The sequence below is a fragment of the Hippichthys cyanospilos genome, chromosome 1 (assembly GCF_059441005.1).
Source record: "Hippichthys cyanospilos isolate Australia breed blue-spotted pipefish chromosome 1, RoL_Hcya_1.0, whole genome shotgun sequence".
In the NCBI taxonomy this organism is placed as follows: domain Eukaryota; kingdom Metazoa; phylum Chordata; class Actinopteri; order Syngnathiformes; family Syngnathidae; genus Hippichthys; species Hippichthys cyanospilos.
The window spans coordinates 24,570,299-24,592,294 of record NC_142369.1 but is presented as its reverse complement, the minus strand read 5'-3'; the positions used below and the strand labels follow the sequence as shown (position 1 = coordinate 24,592,294).

The 21,996-nt window shown below is 42.6% G+C and overlaps 1 protein-coding gene across 1 annotated transcript in view; it reads right to left on the bottom strand.

Moving 5' to 3' along the window:
- setbp1 (SET binding protein 1) overlaps nt 1–20,201 on the bottom strand; it is a 46,486-nt gene extending 26,285 nt beyond the window's left edge. Inside the window, exons 1-2 of the mRNA XM_088434097.1 lie at nt 19,505–20,201; nt 7,723–8,306 (exon numbers count right to left, since the gene is read on the bottom strand). Of these exons, the coding sequence (XP_088290223.1) occupies nt 7,723–8,148 (426 nt within the window). The 5' untranslated portion in view covers nt 8,149–8,306; nt 19,505–20,201. The remainder of the gene's footprint in view (nt 1–7,722; nt 8,307–19,504) is intronic.
- Between the last annotated feature and the right edge of the window lie 1,795 nt (nt 20,202–21,996).

Genomic DNA, 21,996 nt, shown 5'->3' with positions numbered 1-21,996 from the left:
ATAATCATTTGTTGTAGCCCTAACTATTTTCTGATGTGACGGGAGGACTGGAGAATCTCTGAGGAACTATTTATATAAGACATCTTTAAATGAAAAACGAATATTACTAATTTAGACTGCTCGCTTACGGGAAAACAGCAGTTTAAAAAAAATGTGTGTGTGTGTGTGCCTATCTATCTATCTATCTATCTATCTATCTATCTATCTATCTATCTATCTATCTATCTAGTTAGGGGAGTCAAAATGTTCACATTCAATCTTTTATAGGACAAGGAATCATATTTGCCATATTTGGCATTTGATTTAACATCATCTAATACTGTATATTGACCACAGATGGACCATATAATGTTACCTAGTTTGCTTTTGACAACACATGGCCGCTACCCTCTTATGCTTTCACATTTGACACCCCAAACTGACACACAAACACACACCCATATTCTAACAGGCGAGTTTCAAGCAGCTGATGGGGCCATCAGATTTCACTGACAAACACACTTACGCTTCAAGATATAGTGAAAGTCAATACTGCACCTGACTCTCGATCAACACTAACCCATACCCATCTAAATCCTTAATGGACCACCTCTTCAAACCACTAAAATCACTTGACCATGATATGCAGACACACAAACGTGTATTTGTGCACGCACACACACAAGCAATTGCGTAATGCAAATGTTTGAAAATATGCAACCAGAGCCAAAAATGACATTTTGACTACTAATTGATTAAAATTAGCTTAAAAGTAAATAATGTGCTTTGTTCTAAGTAGGCTTTTTTTTCCCATTGGTTTGCTCTCAGCAAGTAAGTTAGCTGTGTTGCCCTGTGTGCCAAGTTTTTGCCATGTCTAGTGAATTTGTTTTCATTATTTACTTTATTTTAGTTTATTATTAATGTTTGTAAGTATCAAACCTTGGAGCCTGTTTATATATTGCCTTGAAGCCTTGTTAATATACTGTTTTTAAAAAAAGGGGCAGTAAATTGACATGTTTGACCAAACATGATGATTAATGGTGATTTAATAATAGTGCTTTCAATAGTGACCAAAATAATCGTGGCCATAATCATGCAGCTATATGCAACTGACGAGACAATATTGTTATTTTTTTTTTACTCCAAAATACAAGTTGGATGATTACTTTCATTGAAGTTGTAGACATTTATTCTCGCAGGCTGAGTAAGGACAAGTCTTCATTACAATGACCATTGATCTAGACTGCTTTTTATGGTCTACCTACATCTGCCTAAAGATCAACAACGACCTGCTGGGACTGGGCATAATAGTGAATTAAAGGGGCTTGACCTCCAGGATGCATTGAGAAGACGGTGCCTGTGTGCCTGATTGAGAAATTAGCTACAGTCCCAACCAAATGGTCAGTGTGCACACACACATTCATGCACGCACACATATGCACACGCAAAAAGCAAATCCAGCCCCGAGGGAAAGAAAGCAAAGGCCAGACTCCAGTTGTCTCAACCCTGACCCACTCGCACAAACAAACAATTCATTGCGCGCACACACACATTCACAAATGTGGAATCCAGCTATCACCTCCACTTTTGAATGTCCATTAGGGTCACAGTTCATTTCTTCTTCAGCATTCCTTTGTGGCTCCCAATGTGTGTGTGCTCACTGGGAGTGACCTTGCAGAGTCATTCATGAAGACCCGCAGCAGCATCAAAATAGAGCTGATTAGTGCGCAATCTTGCTTAGCTTAATGAAGGTGTGTATGAAAGTGTGGGCGTCTTGGTGGTGTGTGGATTTGGTGGGGGAGACTGGTGGACAGAATGTGGTTTGTCTGGACAGTTTTTCAGGTTTGAGAGTCGGCCAAAAGCAGATCAGAGGTTAGACATAATGTGTGTGTGTGTGCGTGTGTGTCAGTTTGGGTGTTGGGTGTGTGTTTCAAGTGTGTACAGGGTGTGTATGGGGGTCAGGCACAGATGGACAGCTGGTGTTTCAGCGGTGCTAAATCACTTACCCCTCCCCAGCGCACACACACACATGCACGCACACACGATACGTACATCCCTTCCCCCTTCAACCACAGAGAACCGCCCCTTAAAACATTCCCAGCTCTTGCTTTCTCAAAGAGTTCAAACTGACGACACAATAAAAAAAATAAATAAATAAAAAGCTGGCCATTTTCCCCGAGATGACACCAGACACCAAAAATGTGAATGTTTGGTCAGGCCGTATTAGAGGCGATCATTTCATGAGCATAAACATTCATAAATCACCCCAGAGTTGCTCGATTCAAGCGAAAGCACAAAACTGACACACACAAGGCTATTTTATGAGCTCATCAAGTCCCTCAGGTCACCAACCGCCATCTCAGCCAAGGATAAAGAGCTGACATCAAAAGGCTAACCATTTTGTGCGCACACATACACACTGGCCACAGCCACTGTGTGCAGCATTCATTTCCTTGTGAATGCACTTGACTAACACATAATAATCCTAAACACTGCTGGGAGACCACCAAGCCGCAACATACACACGTACACAGCCAGGGGGACCACCTAGCAGAGGGGACTGTCAAGACAAGATAAGTGCGTGTCTATCATCACTATGAGTGCACACGTGCACACACACATGAACGTACATCAACAACACTAACAAAAACACACTGACTGGGCTGCACTCCTGGAAAAAAAAAAAAAAAAAAAGCTCTGGCTTATCTCTCTCCCCAGATAGTGAAATGGATTAAGAGCCACATTTGGTGCGTCCTGGGAACTGGACAGATAACCAGGAAAACAGTCACTCGAACTGCAATCTGGCCTCAACATGATGTGCGTGTGTGAGCATTTGTCTAAAGCAAAGGATGTGTGCGCGGGCATGTGTGTCTGAAAGACTGATGCAGTGGTTGACCCAGGACCCAATCCGTTAGAACGCGTGCATTCATCTTGAAAACACACACAGCATGCCCAGACAAAGAGCTGTGTGTGAGAGGACGTCCAGCATGTGTGTGATGTCAGCTGGAGACAGAGAAGGGAAGAGCATCATATCCCATTTATGCGTGTGTGTGGGTTTGTCCCCTGACACCAGGCGTCTGCACATCGTTATAAATGTCCACGGTGAAATATCATGCACTTCCTATAAACCGGCCTCTCTTAACGGAAGTCCAGATTAGGTTTCCTCTATTTCATAATCCTACCTTTAGTCTTGCACCTGTCTGCTGCTGAACAGATTTATTTGCAAACTGAGAATGCTTTTTTTTAAAGCGTTTGATGAATTCATAACGATTCTCAGAAAATTGACGAAGTGCTTTACTGGACAAAAGTTTTTCCAAGGCATTGTTCACATTACGATTGGTTATTTTTCAAAACATGTTCTTTCTTCTCCTTCCAGCCTTTATTCCAAACGTAAATTAAGTTTTAGCTCACTGAAAATTGGTGAAATGGTCATTATAAATTATTTGAAATATTGTTGGGGTTCTATGTTGGTATTATTTCAGATAGGTCAAGTCTAACAGGTCTCAAATGAGGTGTGTGAAGGCACTTCAGGGGGTACGTGTGATGTTAACAGTGTTTTTGCATTTAGCAGCAAATGTAATTTATTGCTTTTTAATGCAGTGATAGGAACAGCCGATTTTCTTTACAAAATAAGAGCAAATTAATTGTAGCAACTTATTGCTAAAGTGTGTTATATGGACTCATTTACAAAACACTTTATGTCTTTTTATATGTATGTGCATTGCTGTTGTCTTGTCACAGATGGCATAGCAGCCACAAATAAAATTGATGAAGTTACATGATGTCTCTTCTGTGGTTGCTGAATAAAATAGACCAGTATATGCCACTACAAATGGCGTTGTAATGGTAAATAAATCAAACACGGGTGGCAGAACACTGTGTTTTAAATCGTTTTTTTTTTTAATCCAAATGTGCTTTGTACTGGTTAGGGGGAACTTGGCAGTAACATATTTCATAGAATACATCATTGAAAAATGCTTGAGAACCACTGATCTAGAGCATGCTCACCCAAACTCCAGTTGCTTTTGCATGACAGCCTGATAATATGGTTTTTCCAAGAAAACAAAGGCTTAAAACGATTTTTGAAAGTTGTTTTTCTAATGCACTGCCCTGACAGCTCAAATTGTGATTTTTTTTCTGCCACTTAGCCACTCTACATGAATATCCTGCTGCCTCTCCCTTTCCCTGTCTATTAGAGTCAAATCTCTATATTAATGTGCATCTATTGTATCCCGCATCTCCCCCTCTCCTATTCACTGTGCTACCATACGCACATGCACACTCCCTGTGAGAGGGGCCCCTTAACCAGGCTCTCCATATGCCTGACCCCCTCCTCCTCTTTCCAAAGCCCCCTTCTTCTCTCTCCATCCCCTGCTCACACTCTGGCTTCTGCTCTGTTGTTGCTGCCCCATGCTGCCATCTGCTACAAGACAACAGCAAGCGAGAGCGGGAAGCGTAGGAAAGAGAGAGCGACGGAAAAAGAGGTGACACGAAGAGAGATGAAGTGGAGAAAGAAGGGACGGATGAAGAGATAGAGGGGAGAATTGACGTGGACATGATACAATAGAAAGCAGAAAAGCTGTCCATCTGCTCCCCCCTCCTCAACACCCCCATCCCTCCAGACACACAGCCACACACACCACAAAGAGAGCATTTAACCTCAACACACACACACACAAACACACACACACACACACAAAAGGAAGATGGAAGTGTGTGTGTGTGTGTGTGTGTGGGGGGGGGGGGGGGGGGGTAGGATGGGTGGGGGCACTAGACAGCCCGGGATCTCTCCTTAACCCGTTCCTCTCCACTGAGTCTGCCTGTAATACACCCTTGGGCTAGCAGGTGATGAGTGGATGGAGGAAAAGCATGTAGAAGAGCAGGGGGAGGGGCTACTGGGGGTTTGGGATGGAAGGACAAAGTGCGAGGGATGAAGTCTTGAAACTGATCTGAATCAACACCATCACATCCTACAAGCCCCTCCCCTCCCTCAATCTCAAAACTCAATTGGGACCAGATTGAACGCCCCCAAGTCCTTGCCACACTGTCACTATGACAACCACTGTCAATCATACAGTAGCAGTCCAAATGGGGGCCGGCGGTGCCAGATTAGACTTGGCAGCCCAGACGTTTCCGGGCAGGGTTCGCGTCCCACGGCTTATTCATCGATACAAAAATTGAAAGAAACACTAAATTGTGTTTCTTGTCTGACTTTAATAGCATCGGACATTGTCTAGACTACCATGGCCCACTGAAGATAATTTTAGAGCAACAATAATCATCCGCAAAGCGAATCCACTACGTATGAAGTAAAATAGAGCAGTGGAAAGACTTCATTGTCACTGCGTGGTGCAGATGGGGAAAAAAGCTCCAAGTGTTTCCAAAAATTGAAAAAAAAAAAAAAAACACTGAACAAGAATCAATTATGCTGTTTAAATAGCACTGATGCATAATGGAATGGTTAAAGTGTATGTACAGGTAAGCAACAGACAAACAGGCAACTATTGGGCTGGGTGATGATTCTAAATCAGTATATATGGCAAAAGCACATCATCAATATCAACACAAAATGTGTGATAAAATGTTCCATTGGAAAAAAAAAAATCTGTAAACAAACCCAGATAACAGCATTGCACTTGTTGTAGGCAGAGGATAGAGCACGATATTAATCTTGTGCCATAATTACAAGCACATTAAAAGGACATTTTCAGCACAGAAATGTGTTTTGAGCACACAAGAATCATTGTTGACAGCCTAGTGCACTGACTGTTTGCCAGAGCCAGAGAAGAAGCTGTTTGGCCAACAAAGAGATGTGCGTGCATGGAACGTGTATGAGCCAAAAAAAAAGTATTGCTTGTTCAAATAAATGCCCAGTCGACTATGTACAACTCTTGCAAAAAGATTATACTGTACTTACCAACCCTATAAAACACCTCTGGAGGGATATATGGTAGAGAACTAAAAGAGTTCTCTGCCTTTGATGTGCTCGCTCTGGGGTGATCCGGCTCCAGCCCAATCACATTCACCCAAGTCACAACCAGGCAAGGAAAACAATAAATGTACAGTACACAGGCAATATTGACCACACACACACACACACACACACACACAAAAGTATTCCTAGTTTAAAGGCTTAGATAAACTAATCAGATGTCAGAAGTCAAGAAGAGTCTGGTCATTGGTGTGCACCATCTGATTAGTTTCGAAAACACCATAAAAACATTCTTAGCAGGGCATTGGGCGCAGGGGGTGTTCAGCAGATTGAACATGTTGAATCAATATCGGAGCATCGTGCCATTTGATCAGTCTGGCTTGCTGTTAGCTAGCCAATCCAAGATTCAAGAGTTTTATTGTCATATGCACAATAAGACCACACAATTCTTATTCTGTACACTTATCCGAGCAGTCTACATTCCATAATTGAGCAGAAAATAAAGTAGGCAATAAAAATAAATAAATAAAAGAAGAATCAGCGACGGACTGTTTGCCAATGGACTGCCAAATGACTGGGAAACTTATAAATATGATGAAATAAGAATGTCAGAAAGTGTTTTTTTTTTGTCCACTATTGTAATCATCTGGTTTGGAAATCTGCTAAATGTCCATCAGCCTGACGCTCCCCTTTTGTGGACTGAAATACAAGCCAACTGTTTTGCCTGTTTGTTTGAGGTGCTGCTTGCTTCCATTGACTATAATAAGTAACCGCGTCATGCTGCTAATTGTATAAGTGAACTGATCCAGTTCTCCACACACAATTAGAAGCCCACCAAGTCACCTGTGACGTGAACATCAAGCAATACTGTAACACCACTAAAATAAATTCTTAACCCTTATGTGGTAGAGTTACTAATTAGAACAAGTTGGGGGGTTGTTTATGTCACCTACCTGTCTATTTGCCCAAACATGTTATACACCATTAGAAAATTGAAATTCTGGATATTTGAATAATGCCAAACATGTTATGCAACTCAGCTTTCCTGCCTCACAAGTTGGTCTGATTATATCAGGAATGGTCCAGTAGAAGTACTACAGTAAAAAAAAGTTGGTCCACACTTAGCCTTATATTCAAAATCTAAGTATGAAACGCCTTCATCATAAGTTCAACAGATTTCACTCGAGGGTCCACTAGACGGAAGTGCAAGAGAAGTGCTTCAAGCATCGTGGTGACTACATGACACCTTCACTCCTGCTGAGCCAGTTGAGCTCAGAGCCACTGTGATGGCTGTCAGGTTTCCACACACACACACACACACACACACACACACACACACACACACACAATTACACACACTCCACAGTGTAGGTCAACACACTCGGCAAACACCAGATTCCCCCAAGGACCTGTACGTACACAGTGTCACACGCAAAAAACACCAGTGCATGTGTAACGGGTGTGATGGAGCCGGGGTGAGGAGGGGAGAGGAGAGGAGACAGGAGGGGTGTACATATGACCACAAATGGAGAGAGCAGACACCAGCTGTCACTTGCTTATGTCAGCCCTATTCTCAGCTCCTGAGCGTGCGCAAGTGCCTGTTGTGTGTGTCACTGTGATCTCAGCTAGCCATGACTGGTTTCAATTACACAGCAAACTTTGACCCTATGTAACTAAGCAGGGACTACTGAGAGGGAGCATGGAGAGCGCGAGGCAGGGAGTGGTTCATTCATGTATCGAAGCAGTCAAGGTTGGCACAAAACATGAGCAGCATTCTGCTCTTAAGAAAATCAGGGCGGCAGCAGACTTACTCTTTTTCTGGGCGGTCCTCTGTCTTCATCCTTTTGAACCCGCCCCGATATGGCCACGCCTCCGCTTCGCCCCTGCCGCCCGCCTTTGCCCTCTCCGGCGGGAGGTCTGATGGTCATCCTGATCTCCGGTGGACAAATATAGTTCTCAAGACTTTTGGGGGGCTTCTTAGTGCGCTTGGTGGTCTGGATCTTCAGCTTTAGACTTCCTTCCTGAAAACTCGCTTCCTTGATGGAAAACTCTTGTTCTTCCAGAAGCCCCTCCCCGTGTTCTTCAAGCCCCTCCCCTTCACTCACGCCAGCGTGAATCACATCATCGCTACGCGCCAAGCCGATGCCTCCCGCTCCATCTTCGTTTCGCGCCGCCTCGCCGCCCTGTAACTCCGCCTCTTTGGGTCGGGCCGAGCCAACCAGATCCCTTGGCTCCATCCACTCTCCCGCCAGAGCCAGTCAGGATGGAGGAAGCTGTGGCAGCCAGCCAATCGGAATCAAGAGGACGAAAGTCTGTCGGGCAGCCGGGTTGTTGTCAGTCAGCTATTGGGGTTGGCTTGGTTGGCCCACTGACACGCTGGGAAGCCAGGGACTATCTGAAGAGAGAGCAGGTGAAAGATATGATCAGCAAAAGAATGACAAGTCCCTGAAGCTGCCGTCCAATCTCAGACCCTTGTTAGCGTCGTCCGCCTGTTGTATGATAGGTTTAGAAAAACATACAAACTTGCCGTAGAGCTGTAGAGGCAGACTGAAATGCTCTAATTTGCATTTTTTCCCAAGGAAAAACAAACTTTTTGACTCACTTGACATCCTCTCCCCTTGCTCTCATCTTTCATTGCCTCTTGCTAACACCCCCCCACCCCCCGCTCCTTTTCCTCATTTGAGTCTTCCCGCATATGTGAAGCAAAGCTATGCAGACAGTAGTGATCAGTGCAAAATAAGACATTCCTCTTCTCTGCTCCAAAACCAGGCTGAAACTACCCTGAGGACACAAAGGAGGAAAAATGAAAGAAGCTGACTTCTGTTTTTTTTTCTTTCCTTTCACCAGAGCAGGCGAGGAGGGAGGGAATTACACAGGGGGAATGGGAAGGCAACACAGAAAGACGAAGGGAAGGAATCTAAATTCCTTCCCCAGATGTGGTTTACGAGCTGGTCTGGAAAAAAACGGTCTGAGCAATCTTACACATGCATGAAATGGCATATCTAGATATTTGCATAGAAGGAAAATCCCTGCACACTGTTACAAATAGATACATGGGCAAATGACAAAATAAACAAGCACACACACTGCTGTGATAACTGGGCTTCCTTCCCTAGGATTAGTGTGCATGCATGCATGCATTTTGGAACCCAAATAAACACTGGACTACAATTTTTTTGCCTTGGGGAATCCCATCAGTCATGCTGAGGCATGTCTGAGATAAATGTAGAGTGCTGTGTCACACAATGACTATTAACATTTGCGCACACACACACATATACATATACATACATATTGTCGAAGTTGAAATATGACAAAGAGCAAAAAAAAAAAAAAAAAATCCCCATTTTTCTGAGGAGACTTTCTATTCGATATTCCATAGCGTTTTTGTCCATCAACTTTTTTTTTAGGAGGTGAGGATGGATCAGAGGGCATAGCTCAAAATCTATGCAGTAGTTCATGTCATAGGTGCTCAATGGAGTTCGGGTTATTCTTCCACACCAGTCATTTAACCATTCATTCTTTTTTTTTGTGCACTTCAACAATGTAGAAACTATGTGGTCCCCCACAAATTCAACACCATAATGCTCAAAGTGTCCTTGTTAGGACATTGGGAGAAACCCAAACATTATTAGGTGTTGTAAAAGGGTATCAAAAAAAATAACTTTTGCCCATATGGTGTAGATATTGTAAATTTCGAATTAGCTTGTAGCAAAAATGTTAGATGGATTCATTACCTGCTGTTCCCAGGTCTGTTCTCTCTGTACCAGCCCAAACGACTGTACTACCAGCTGATCTCCACCGTAATACCCTACAGGCATCACACCACTGCTTACGCTGTGATTGAATAATCATAATCCACAGCAGTTCTCCAACAAGACCACACACAAACTGTGTGTAATCCACAGGCAGAGTATTAAGTGAATATTTTGTACTGCGTTGAGAAAAAAAGCCTGTTAAGCTATTGTGTTTACTGATGTATAAAACATTATTCCTTAAAGGGTCAGAACACTCCTGTGTGGTATTGCGAAACTGTAAGTTTAACCTTATGAGCGCCAACACAACTGACCCATTCATTTTAAAAGTGGAATCATACATGTTTTGAAGGATTTCCTCCTGCCTTCCTGGTAGCATGCTGTTATTGATATTGAGAGCAATGCAGTGTCACAGCCCAACATTTTTTGTTTGTCATTGCACTTGCATATGTGCTGCTTTTTTTGGCCATCTTTAATCTCAGATGTCAACACCTCTTCCACAAGGGAGAGGGGCTTGGCTGGGTGAATAGCCCGAACATGACCAGGGTTATATGCATCTGTCAAATACACTAGGTTGTGAATGTGTAGTTTAAAATATGAGCATTCGGTAATGGGGGTACCTGGCCATGACACCTACAATAAGTGGAAAAAATTAAGTTGCTTAGATGTAACACGCCTTCTTTTTTTAGGGTGTGTCCATCCACCCAGAAAACAGCTGTGAGGTAGGAGGTCACTGATGAGAGAAGGTGTGTTGAAATTTCTGTTTTAGTCCATCCTAAATGAGTTTGAAGGGTTGAAGTCAAGGCTCTAAGGCATCTCTAAAATTCCTCTTTATTAAATGTATCCAACATTGGTTTTATAGGCCTTTCTTTGAAAATGGACATTTTTTCTTGGTGAGATTCAACGGGGTCTTTAGCCTATCTCCTGATTGGGCAACGAATTAAGAATTTGTCCATGTAATAAATAGCTCATATCTCCGTCCTAATTTTGATTCCCTGTAAACCAAACAAATCGTCTGTCGGGAAGTTAGCAAAACTTATTTCGTGACACAAGCGACTGTCATGCACAACTGAGTTACATGACAAATACATGTTTTGTTTTGTTTTGTTTTTTCACAATTATAAAGAGTCTCACAGTTTCTTGATCATGTCTGAGCCACGCATTTGTCAAAGCACCACATGGATGAAAAATTAGAGACATCATTGTTCACTCTTTTCATGGCAGGGTGAAATTGACTCCTTTTAGTGGCTGATCTGTCTCATACAGACCGCCAGCCCTCATACCCGCCTACATACGTCCGTCTAAATAGCAAGCCCCAATTTACTGAGAATGACAACGAGTGGACTGGATCTCATTGGCACGTTAATGGAGTAATCAGGTAAGTGTTGTTTAGCATGTTGTGAGCCCCAGAAAACTCAGTGCTGCACTACTTACTGGGCAGTATCACCACCTTAAGCACACACTCAAAGCAGTTGTTCAGAATTTCATTTTCATCAAAGCATTTGATAACCATGCCGCAAAATTTTACATGCCAGTACGTATATTGTGTGCCGAATGACATCACCAAACAGAAATATATACAATCTGTATGACGACAATTTTGCTGAACAATATTTCATCAGTATATAATCAAAAGATACAGCTGGCCTTGGTAACACTGTTGGTAAAGTACTTCTTTCAGTCTAAAAGCTCTCGCGACTAGCTGGTCAACTATACAGAAGGTGGTTTTGTCAGTTCGATTGTCATTCATGTACAATTAATTCATTTAAAAATATTTTGTTTTCACTTGCTGTTGAAAGACAATGACATGACATGCACTACAAGCTAGGGCAGGGGTCGGCAACCTTTAACATTCAAAGAGCCATTTTGACCCGGTTTCCGCATATAAGACTACGCCGCAAGTCACAAACACTTTATTATATCTGAAGTAAAGATATTAATATACTTTAGTGAGAGTACACTTTTGTGACAAGAATGTGCTTTGATTTAAGCGATTGGTTTGTTTAATTTCAAGCCACTTGGCGGGCTCGAAAGTGCACTCGGATCAGCGTCCTTATTTTGTGGCACTCATTGAGAGTCAGGGATTTAGTGGGTTTTGAGATTGTTGGTTCATTTCGTTTCCAGATAGATTGATTTCATTTCATATTAAGACAGAAAGATACATACTTATTTAGATATTGATAGATACATAGATAATCAGAGAGATAAATATATGGATATTTATAGATGGATAAATCGATATATCGATAGACGGATGCATATACAGTCGGCCCCCGGCTTACGAGCACCCTGATTTACGAACAATTCGCCTTACGAGCGTGGATCAGGGAGATTTTTGTCCTCCGCTTACGAACAAACCTCTCGCATTACGAGCAATTCGACATGCCGGCCATTGAGTATGTAGAAATGTTCTCGTTTAATTGCGTCAATAAAATCAACAGTAGCGACATCATCAATCATCAGTAGAAACTTATGTCAGTAACGTGAACGCTATTGGTCTTACAACGTCACACTGACTGTCTCACTCACGGTGTCTAAATATATTACCATTTAAGTGTAGTGTTTGTACAGCTAAAGGGAAAAACAGCTGACATGAAATTAAATGTGCCGATTGCAGGACAAAGAATTGTCATTGGTTTAAATGTGTGTTTTTTTTTTAAATTAATTGTCAATACATTCCAACTGTTTAAAAAAAAAAGTGCGAATAATTATCAGTCAGTCACGGAGATGCGAATATGCTATTGGTCGATTAAGGTCACCCGGTCTCACTCACGGAGATGCTATTGGCCGGCGTCACACGTCAATCACAGAAATGCCGATATGCTATTGGCCGAACGCCTTTATCTAGCTTGATGGGACAGGATGGAAGGAAGTAGAGAAAATTAGTGAAAAACGGAATGTTGTGAAGACTTTGCAAACTTTATCTGTTAGACATAGCTTCTAAAATTACTAGCAGCGGTAAAGAAAGAAATAAGAGGATGATGTTTTAGTATCTGCGTGATTTGCACCCTGACTGAAAGAGTTACTGTAACACTGTAAGACCAATAGCATATCTATCGCCGTATTAACTTAGAGCGTTGGATTCTGCCCCCCTCTGCTTACACCCAGCTCAAGTCTCGTCTTTTCAAAGGTAAAAGCTATTTATCCATTGTATTTATAATATAACGCAAGCGTACAGCAGATTATGTCACTCAATTTTAATATATGTATACATTGTGTCGTTTTTACCTAAGGCTTCGGCGCGCGTTGCACGCATTTACGAATTAACATGGGTTTGGATTGCCCGCTATACGAGCAATTCGAGATACGAGCGTAGCCGCTGAACGGATTAAGTTCGTAACCCGGGGGCCCACTGTATTGATATTTATATATTACCAAAAAACCACACAACACACTATGCCCAATTCTATAATATAATGTGTATTTACATTCACCGCAGGTGAAATGACATCAGTCACATCTCATAAATGAAGAAGCAAAATTAAAAGTCCTATAGTACAAAATAGTAAAGATCTACTTTGGTTCACATACAGAAATTACAAAAGGGATCACATTTTCAGTAAGGCTGCTGAAAAGAGCTAGATAAGTTTAATACCCCTTTAAATTCAGTGGAATAAAATCAGTCACAACCACAGTTGGTCCAGTTACAGTCTTCAACAGTCAAGAAATGGTGGATTAAAACCCAAATGACTCTGTTTGTTTTTTAGGAATCCTCTGCATCCCCAATGTCACTTCGGTGAGTCGCCCTCATGGCATGTGTGAAAGCCACCCTGACTGTCATGTGGCTGAGCACAATGACAGGAAAAAGAGATGGCTGCCAACCAAAACATCCCACTCAAAGATGTCCATGCACAGGCATCAAAGAAAAATTGACCCATTACTACCACTGCAGCGTGACAGCAAAATGTCGACATGAATTATGACAATCTTCATTCTGGGTCATAACTGCATAAACTACTTAGCTGGGTCATTCCTGTCCCTCCTCCCCCATGCAGCGATTCTAAGCTGTGTTAGTGCGCTGTTCCTGGCAGGCAGGCAGGCATTGAGTTTATGTAAGACAGACGTGGGCCTCTCTCACCTAGGCCAAGCCACGCTATCCTCTCTCTTGCTCTCTCTCGTACACAAACACTCACATCCACATACGCACCTCAGCTTGCCTCAAACAGCAGAGGGATTGTGAGTGGCCAGACTTGCTGCATAAATAGCTTTATTATGTCCTCCAAACTGCCAGCACTACACCAGCTTCTCTCTCAAATAGCATAAGGTCACTCAGTGAGCTGGATGTAAAAGGCTGCGAATGGGACACATCATTTTGCCTCCTTCTCACTCTGGAGACCATTATGATAAAACAGCTATGATGAAATGCAGATGGGTAGAGCCGAGGGGATGAATGGTACAAACGCACAGGCAAAATCATGTGTGAGTGCATGTGTGTGTTGTGTACGTGTGTAGAAGGAGGAGAAAACGACGCGAGCGAGAGATGGCAGCAGAAACACAACCTTTTAAGGCTGCATACCCAGCAGCCCAGCGCCTGAGGTGGACTCACAAATAGCTCTCGCTCCCTCCCTCTCGTGCGCTCTCATGCGCTCGCACACACCTGGATGGTTGTACAAGGTGAACGTCTTTTTTTTTTTCTTCGATGAGCAGAGCATCCACCATTTCAGATGCATCATGAAGAGTGCAGGCCTGCCATTTTCATTTGTCATATCGCTCTCCCTCTTCCATTCCCCTCTAATTATTGAAGCAGTGTTTCTTAAAAGGTCCAATATATGGGGATTAATCGAAATGGGCGGTATCATCTTTCCATACCTAAAAATCTAGGGGCGACCTGCATCATTTTCTACATAGTAAATATATCTCATCAGCTATTTGCTCAACTTTCGATCTAATTTCTTCCAAGCTATATTAACAGACTCCTCATCTCTCCCCAGTGTGCACGCTCGCCAAGAGTTGTTTACGGTATTTAGGTCACGGTAGTCCTTTTCAGACGAACCATAAAGATACTTATACTGGCGAACTTCCATAAGCAATAGTTCGTCCGCTATGTTTTCGCCGCGCGGTAAAGAAATTTTGGAAGGTACACGTTGCGTAAAATCTGGCCCGCGCGGACTCCGTGGGTGTGGTTGCCGAAATTTTACGTCATTTTGACGCGTCGAGCCGCGCAAAGCTCGCGGACGTATCAAGCATAAGCCAAGCTTTAGACCTCTGGTTTTGTATACAATCGAGGGGTCATGTATCGGTGCACGATCAAGTTCTCTGATGGGGTTGATTGAAAATGATGTAACAGCCATTCATCCATCCTAACCACTAAACCTCACAAGAGTCGCGGGCATGCTGGAGCCTATACCAGCTGTCTTCGGGCATTGGTCGGTGTAAACCCTGAACTCATTGCCAGCCAATCGCAGGGCGCACAAAGATGAACAAACATTCCCCATTTGCAAACACACCTATTGGCAATGTAGAGCAAGTGTATCCAAACTGTTTTTGCCTAAGATCTCCTTTTCCAGCAGCCAACCTCGTGGGATGGACGATAATAACCTGATAACCTAATAACCTATGTTGGGCAATCAATACTGCTTAGCACCAATATAATAAATAAATAGCTTTTTTTTTTGCAGTCATATCACTAAACAAAGAGTAAAATGACCCGGGCAGGATAGAAACATTTATCGGGCAGTAACAAATAGGGATGGGATGAGATTTTTTATTTTTTTTTTAGCTTGTAGGGCCAGAAGTGCAATGATATCATACAGGGAGAATGTGCTGCCTGTCAATCTACTCCATTCGAGTAAAACGTTGTGAGAAAGCAAGCTAATGCTTCAAAATACACTGTACCATACTGTCTCCTTGACAACTTGTTGTTCCCAGAGACTGAGCAACTCCTGATGTAATGACAGGGTGTTATTTCAACTGATGTTCGTCTGATTATTTTTTTCCATGTAGCGTGTAATGCGGTCAACCAAGACTACCTCGGCAGTCAATCAGTCGAAAGCGATGGACGCATTGAGCACCTTTGATTTAGAGTATCCAATATACCTAGTTTGGATGTGTTTGGAATGAGAAAAAACCGGACTGGAAAAAAAACACACGCAGTCATGGAGAGAACATGCAACCTCAACACAGAGACCAGAGCTGGAAGGAACCTCTGAACGTTGTAGTGCCAGTAACATTAATAGACATAAAGTAAGGTACGCACTTTCCGACAAAAGTTTAGAAGGCAACACCCGCTAAATCAAGACATTTCAACATGGCTCAGTCGACAAGCACAGTGAAACTGCTTAAATGATGCCTGACAAGTTAAAGCTTCAAAGTATGCGGAAAGTGAGCAGTTTTGAGTAGAAAGGTAAGATTTACTGTATTGTAACACTGCGTTCACTCTGGTACAGTCCAGGTAGAAAAGCTTGGACCATTGTCTCGTTATAGCCGAGGCAGTGTAAAAATAGAAAAATAATTCACCCCTGTACTTCTACTTTTTTAGATGTTCAGGAAACAACTTTTGTTGCATTACTGCACTTCCGATCTGAGAAAAATAAAAATGTCTTGAAAAAAAAAACTGAAAAAAAAAAATTAACAAACCCAACACATGGACACATGGACAAGCAGACGTTAAACGTACCATTGTTGGAATCACCGGTCTGGATTTTTAGCCATTGGTCCCTTTACTTCAACGAAATGTAGGGAACACATATATATGAAATTTTTCACTGTAAAACCCCTCTGCTTAAATCATCAAACCAATGTAGAAATTTCTCTGGATTTCTCCTGGACTTTGGGAAGAGGGTTAGAAAGAAAACTCCCTTCATGTGATCAGAATGAAGGGAGCATGCTTCGATTGGCCAGTATTCCACTCATTTCGTCCAACCACGGCGCACATAGGTGCAAATGTCCCATTACACCCAAATTTTAATGATAATGCGCTGAGCAAAAAATAGGGCCTATGACATCCTTTGTTAATGGAGGATAAGTTGCACACTAACAACAATGGCACTCATTAGACTACATTAGTTAACAAAACAGACACATTTATGTTTGCTTATTCTTGTCCATGTAAATAGACTAACAAATGGCAAAACAAAACAACCCTGATAAGGCCCGCCAATATCGTGCAGTGCGACTCAACACAACTGAACTGGACAGTCACAAAAATATACAGTCACAACACAAGCACAACAGGCAACTTACTATCGCCAATTTAATCAACTTGCTGTAACTGTAAATCGCAAGACCCGATGGGGATCTGCTCTTATGTTTAAATCCCAGCAAAGCATGTGGCCAACAGTCGACGACTGATTAAAACAATGTGCGGAATCTTGCACATTGCGGGACATATCATTTACCGGGAGTCGCGTCGCTTGTTTTAAAGTGGGACAAATAGGTAAAATGTTCATGAGTTATCAGCACCCCTTTCTCCCACCTGTATTCCAACCTAGCATTCACAGCCCTTGATCAAAACACTAAATTGCACCCCAAGGTGGTGGAAAAATTCACACTGTTTCACTGTGTGTACTTGCTGTGCTCATTATCATGATCAAATGTTGAGGAAAATTAATGGAATGAAATGAAATGCATTGGCGTGATAGCTGTCAGACGTTCAGGATAAGGATGGGCAATATATGCTGAAAAATTCCACCTTGAAGCAGTTAAAGCTTAATAGAACACACCACTGTTGATTCAGTCTCGACTAGTTTGTACCCTAAAGAGGAAAGCATGAAACTCAACCTCTGGTGAGGCCTACATCCATGCAGGCTGTACGGATTGCATTATTTTGTTCAGAACATTTCTTTTCTCCTAAATAGGGGTTCAAAACATTTGAATGGATCACCGTAGTCCTTAAAAAAATGAAAATAAAATGAATTTCTACCATAGGATAGGTGACTGCAAAAAATCTTTTTATTACCCATTTCTCAATTTGAATTGTTGAATTTGCAAAATGTTAAGAGTCCACTATGAGAGATTGATGCTCCACAGTGTGTACACAAAGTATGCTAGATAGACCCCCCCCATTCTTCAGCTTATTATTCGACGCAAGCAGATGAATGTTAACATTTAACATCAGCAGAAGCCACAAAATGGCTGTCAGCAAAAACACCTCCGCTACTCTCCAACAGCATCCCTCTTCCTCCCCCTCACCTCACGCCCACCAACCTGTGTTTGTTTGCCTCATTTCGGTGCCACCTCACCCCTTTGCCTTCTCCCTCTCACCCTCTGCCAAAAGATGATCCAGAACTGATATTTTGCTAAGAGAGCCTGCTAACACTTTGGCTTGTCCTTGGATGCTGTTCATATTCCCTCCCCCTTTTCCTTGTGATCTTATTTCCACCTGAGGTATCTAGCTCGGATAGGGATGCACCTTATTGATTCCTCACACTTGAATTTAAAGATTGCACGGGTATCCCATAACCTAATAAGTGATTTGTTATCCAGCATTCTTTAGCACTGCAAAATGCTGCTTTGGTTTTACCTGAATCCGATTAGTTCCCCCTCATCACAAGCACCTTGCTTCATATGCTTGTCATCCTTATTTTTCTAGACCTCACACACCATATATCCTACAGACCTGATGAATTTTCCACACTTTCCCCAGTTAATTCATGCATGTCTATTTATCTTTCAGGGCTGAGGTTTGTGGAGGCTGCTGACAGCCACCGCTTACTTCCCTTCCCCTTTTAGGCCTCACTTGCAGATGTATGGCAGAATAATTCTGTGGTACATGGTGTCACACACCCAGGAGGTCACATGAAACCCTTCGGAGCTGCTAAAGAATGACGTTTAAGAGGGTAGAATGAAAACAAAACGCCCTTGATAGACAGTGCCTTGGAGGCCAATAATTAGGGTTGCATTAGTGTACACTCTACAAAGTACCTTGAGGGATTGAAGTGGAGTCCCACTGATGGTTCCTTTATCCACTCAGATGGCAATATATTGAAAGACTCAGGTGAACCTCAGTGGCTAAACTAGTCGTTGACCAACACCTATGCATGCAATGGATTTTTTTTTAAATCTGTCATACCAGTGTATAAATGGGTTAGCCACATTATTAATCACGCTAAGGCTTTTTTTTAAAAGATTTTAAAACCCAGTTTTAACATTTCTCATCACAGACCTCTACAAATGGCAAAATATCTCAAACGTCTGCCTTAACTTTGATAACTTGACGGCACAGATGGTGAAGCAGGTGACATACTACTTCAAATATGAGTCATGTATGTAATTTCTAATGTATGTTCTTGCATAATGATTAATAATCCTCCTTATTAGGACTGGTTTGTCTTTGGGGAGAGTAAAAAAAAGCCAAATTAAATAAATACATGATTTGATATTCACTCAACTGAGGCCTTGAAACATTTGCTGATATATCTCACACACTATGCAGAGATCCAACATCACGAAAACACGACAGTGCCTCTTCCAAGTTTGTGCAACTATACGGGCATATTTTCCCTCAAAATTTTGGTAAATTAAGAATTTTACAACTTTAGGGGCAGTGGACTTTGGAGATTCCACTGGATTTCTTGCAGCGTAATATTCGTCCATCAATAGCACCTGCTTCCCTCTGAGTCAAAAGGTGAATTTCCGTCCCTCATGTTTCAATAATCACTCAAATACTCAATAGGTTAAATTACGGCACCCAAAAATAACTGCAGCTTTGTCAATGGGGAAACATGAACAAGTATGTTTCCAAAACTCTCAAAGCCCAAAATCCTTACCTTAGAGGCTACGGTATTTTGTAACAATAAATATATAATTAAGGCAGCATCAATCACAAACAGACACAATGCCGAAAATGTCCAACATCAATTAATAGGAGAGGTGTATTCAAGTGCAGAAGGCCACTTACCCATGTCTAACGTTGTCACACACTCAGCTCTGACGTGTAAATTATTTATCAAGATCATTTACAATCCGTTTAGACACATTTTTAAACAAGCGACGGATAGGATGACAGCCTCCCGGGGAGCTGTCACACGCTCCAGGAATATACTTGGATGCTTTTTGACACAAAACCCCGAGGAAAATGGCGTCAATGTTGCTTTGGTAAGGGGGGAAAATTGCGAAATGGGGTATGCAGCCGATGTGATGACAGAAAAAAAAAAGATGTCGCCAAGGGAGGAAGAATCCAATTAGAGACGTTTATGTCCAACTCCAAGCTGAAAGAAGCTCTCTCCGGGGCCCTTTGCGGTTTGCCTGGCGGCCGGACAGAAAGCGTCCCCGGGGCCCTTTGCAGGACCGCCGGTCACTGGCGGAGCTTCGTCAAGTTAAAATCCTTCACAAATCCGTTCCACTGGGCACGCGAGAAGGAGACGTGCGAAGACTGTTAGGGCAGTCAAAACAAACCCGCATCCATGAAGGAACCGGCTCCAAGCGGGCAAATGTCAACGACGGAACCGAGCTTTCGAGCCGAGGCGACAGCGCGGAAAGAGTCGGTGTTTTCGAAGGTGGCCTTCCCCCCGCCGCTTGCATGGGACCGAGGCTAGGACTCTCGCAGCTCTCTCGCTTCTGCTCTCGATCGGTGAATGTCAGAGCCTGGAGCCCGCTGTCTGGTAATGATCTCACCCAGCCGACTGAACTGAGCTGAGCTGAGCTGTGCTGAGGTTGAGCACAAGAGAGGAGGAGAGTGGCGGACAAAAGGAGCGACATCGCCTCCACCTGGCGGCAACTCGCCCTGCTCGCCATCTCATGCTCCCCAAACGTACTCGCTCCTGTCCCGCCTCCCCAGTCTTCTCAGTGAGCTAGCTGACCGCCACTTGAAACGGTCAAAGTAAAAATCGGAGGCATGACAACACAACGCACTTTCTGGCCGCCATGAACAAGGCCAGGAAGTGCGGTGGAACCTTGACTTTGACACCGAATCCGTTCCATGACTTGGTCGCAACACATTTTACTTGAAGGCCTGTACTTGATGTATTTTGAAACGTACACTCACGGGAAAAAAAATCCATCCATCCATCCATCCATCCATCCATCCATCCATCCATCCATCCATCCATCCATCCATTTTCTATAGCCGCTTATCCCCACAGGGGTCGCAGGCTCGCTGGCGCCTACCTCAGCTGGCTTCGGGCAGTCGGCAAGGGGACACCCTGAACTCGTTGCCAGCCAATCACAGGGCACACAGGTACGAACTATCAATCACGCGCCCAATCACACCGAAGGACAATTTAGTATGTCCAATTCACCTGCCATGCATGTTTTTGGGGAGTGGGAGGAAGCCGGAGTGCCCGGAGAGAACCCACGCGGGCCGAGGAGAAAAATAAACACCTAAAATGGCTGGATCCTTAATTCCTTCTAACTTTGTCATTAAGAAAAAAAAAGATGAAAGAACGAAAGAAACGACCAGAAATCAGATTTGATTTAAAAGATGTCAGTATATCCCATCAAACGAAGTTGAACCGAGTTACAATATTCCACTTTGAAATACGTACAAACACATACTGAAATGTCATTTTTGGAGTGATTTATCTTTCAAAGTAAAGTCGTTTCTACAGTAGTGACAAGTTCATTCAAATTGATGTAAAATGACAACAACAAAAGGTAATTGCATCACACCCAATTGAATGGGGTCATAATCCCAGAGTCGAACCCGATCGAATCTACGCACTTTCAATTTAAACCGTTCTCGAATGCTTTCGTACCCCATGTATCAAAAAGCGTATCAGATCGTCTTTTGCACAACCCCTACTTTCTACACTGCATACATTTATTGTATTGCCATGACTCTTTAATTGCAACAACAAATGGTCACGCTCAGTCATATCCACACCAAAGACAAAACATTGTTCTCTCAACTCAAATTTCACTGCGGAGGGCTGGTACTTGTAGTGTGTTTAGGCAAACATTCTGCTACATGCAAGTCCAAAAGCATATATAAGTATAAAAGCGGGGCCTCCATTGGAGCAATTTTCTCTGTAGTCTCTAACTATACGTATAAATCTCATATGCTGTTTTATTATGTATTTTTATGAGAAACACTATGCAAACCCTTGGGTGAACCAATAAACATGTTTTAATGTCTTTGTCTCCACAGGACATGTTTGGCTCATTAACCATGACTAAAATGACTCTTGATGATGCTGATAAGCATGGCGTAATTGAACATGTGTTCCTTGAGACTATGCAACGAGCTGCTCTTTTTCTGATGTTTTAAACCTATGTAGAGCGACAGCCCTGTGGAGACGCATCAAGCCATAGACGTTCCATCAATTCATCATTGTCAAGAGTTTCAGCTATTTTGTCTTCTAATGCTAAATTTAACCTTCCTTGTATGGAAAGCATCCCATTTAACATTAACAGATAATGCAAATTATATCTCCTGACCTTTTGTGTTTCTTT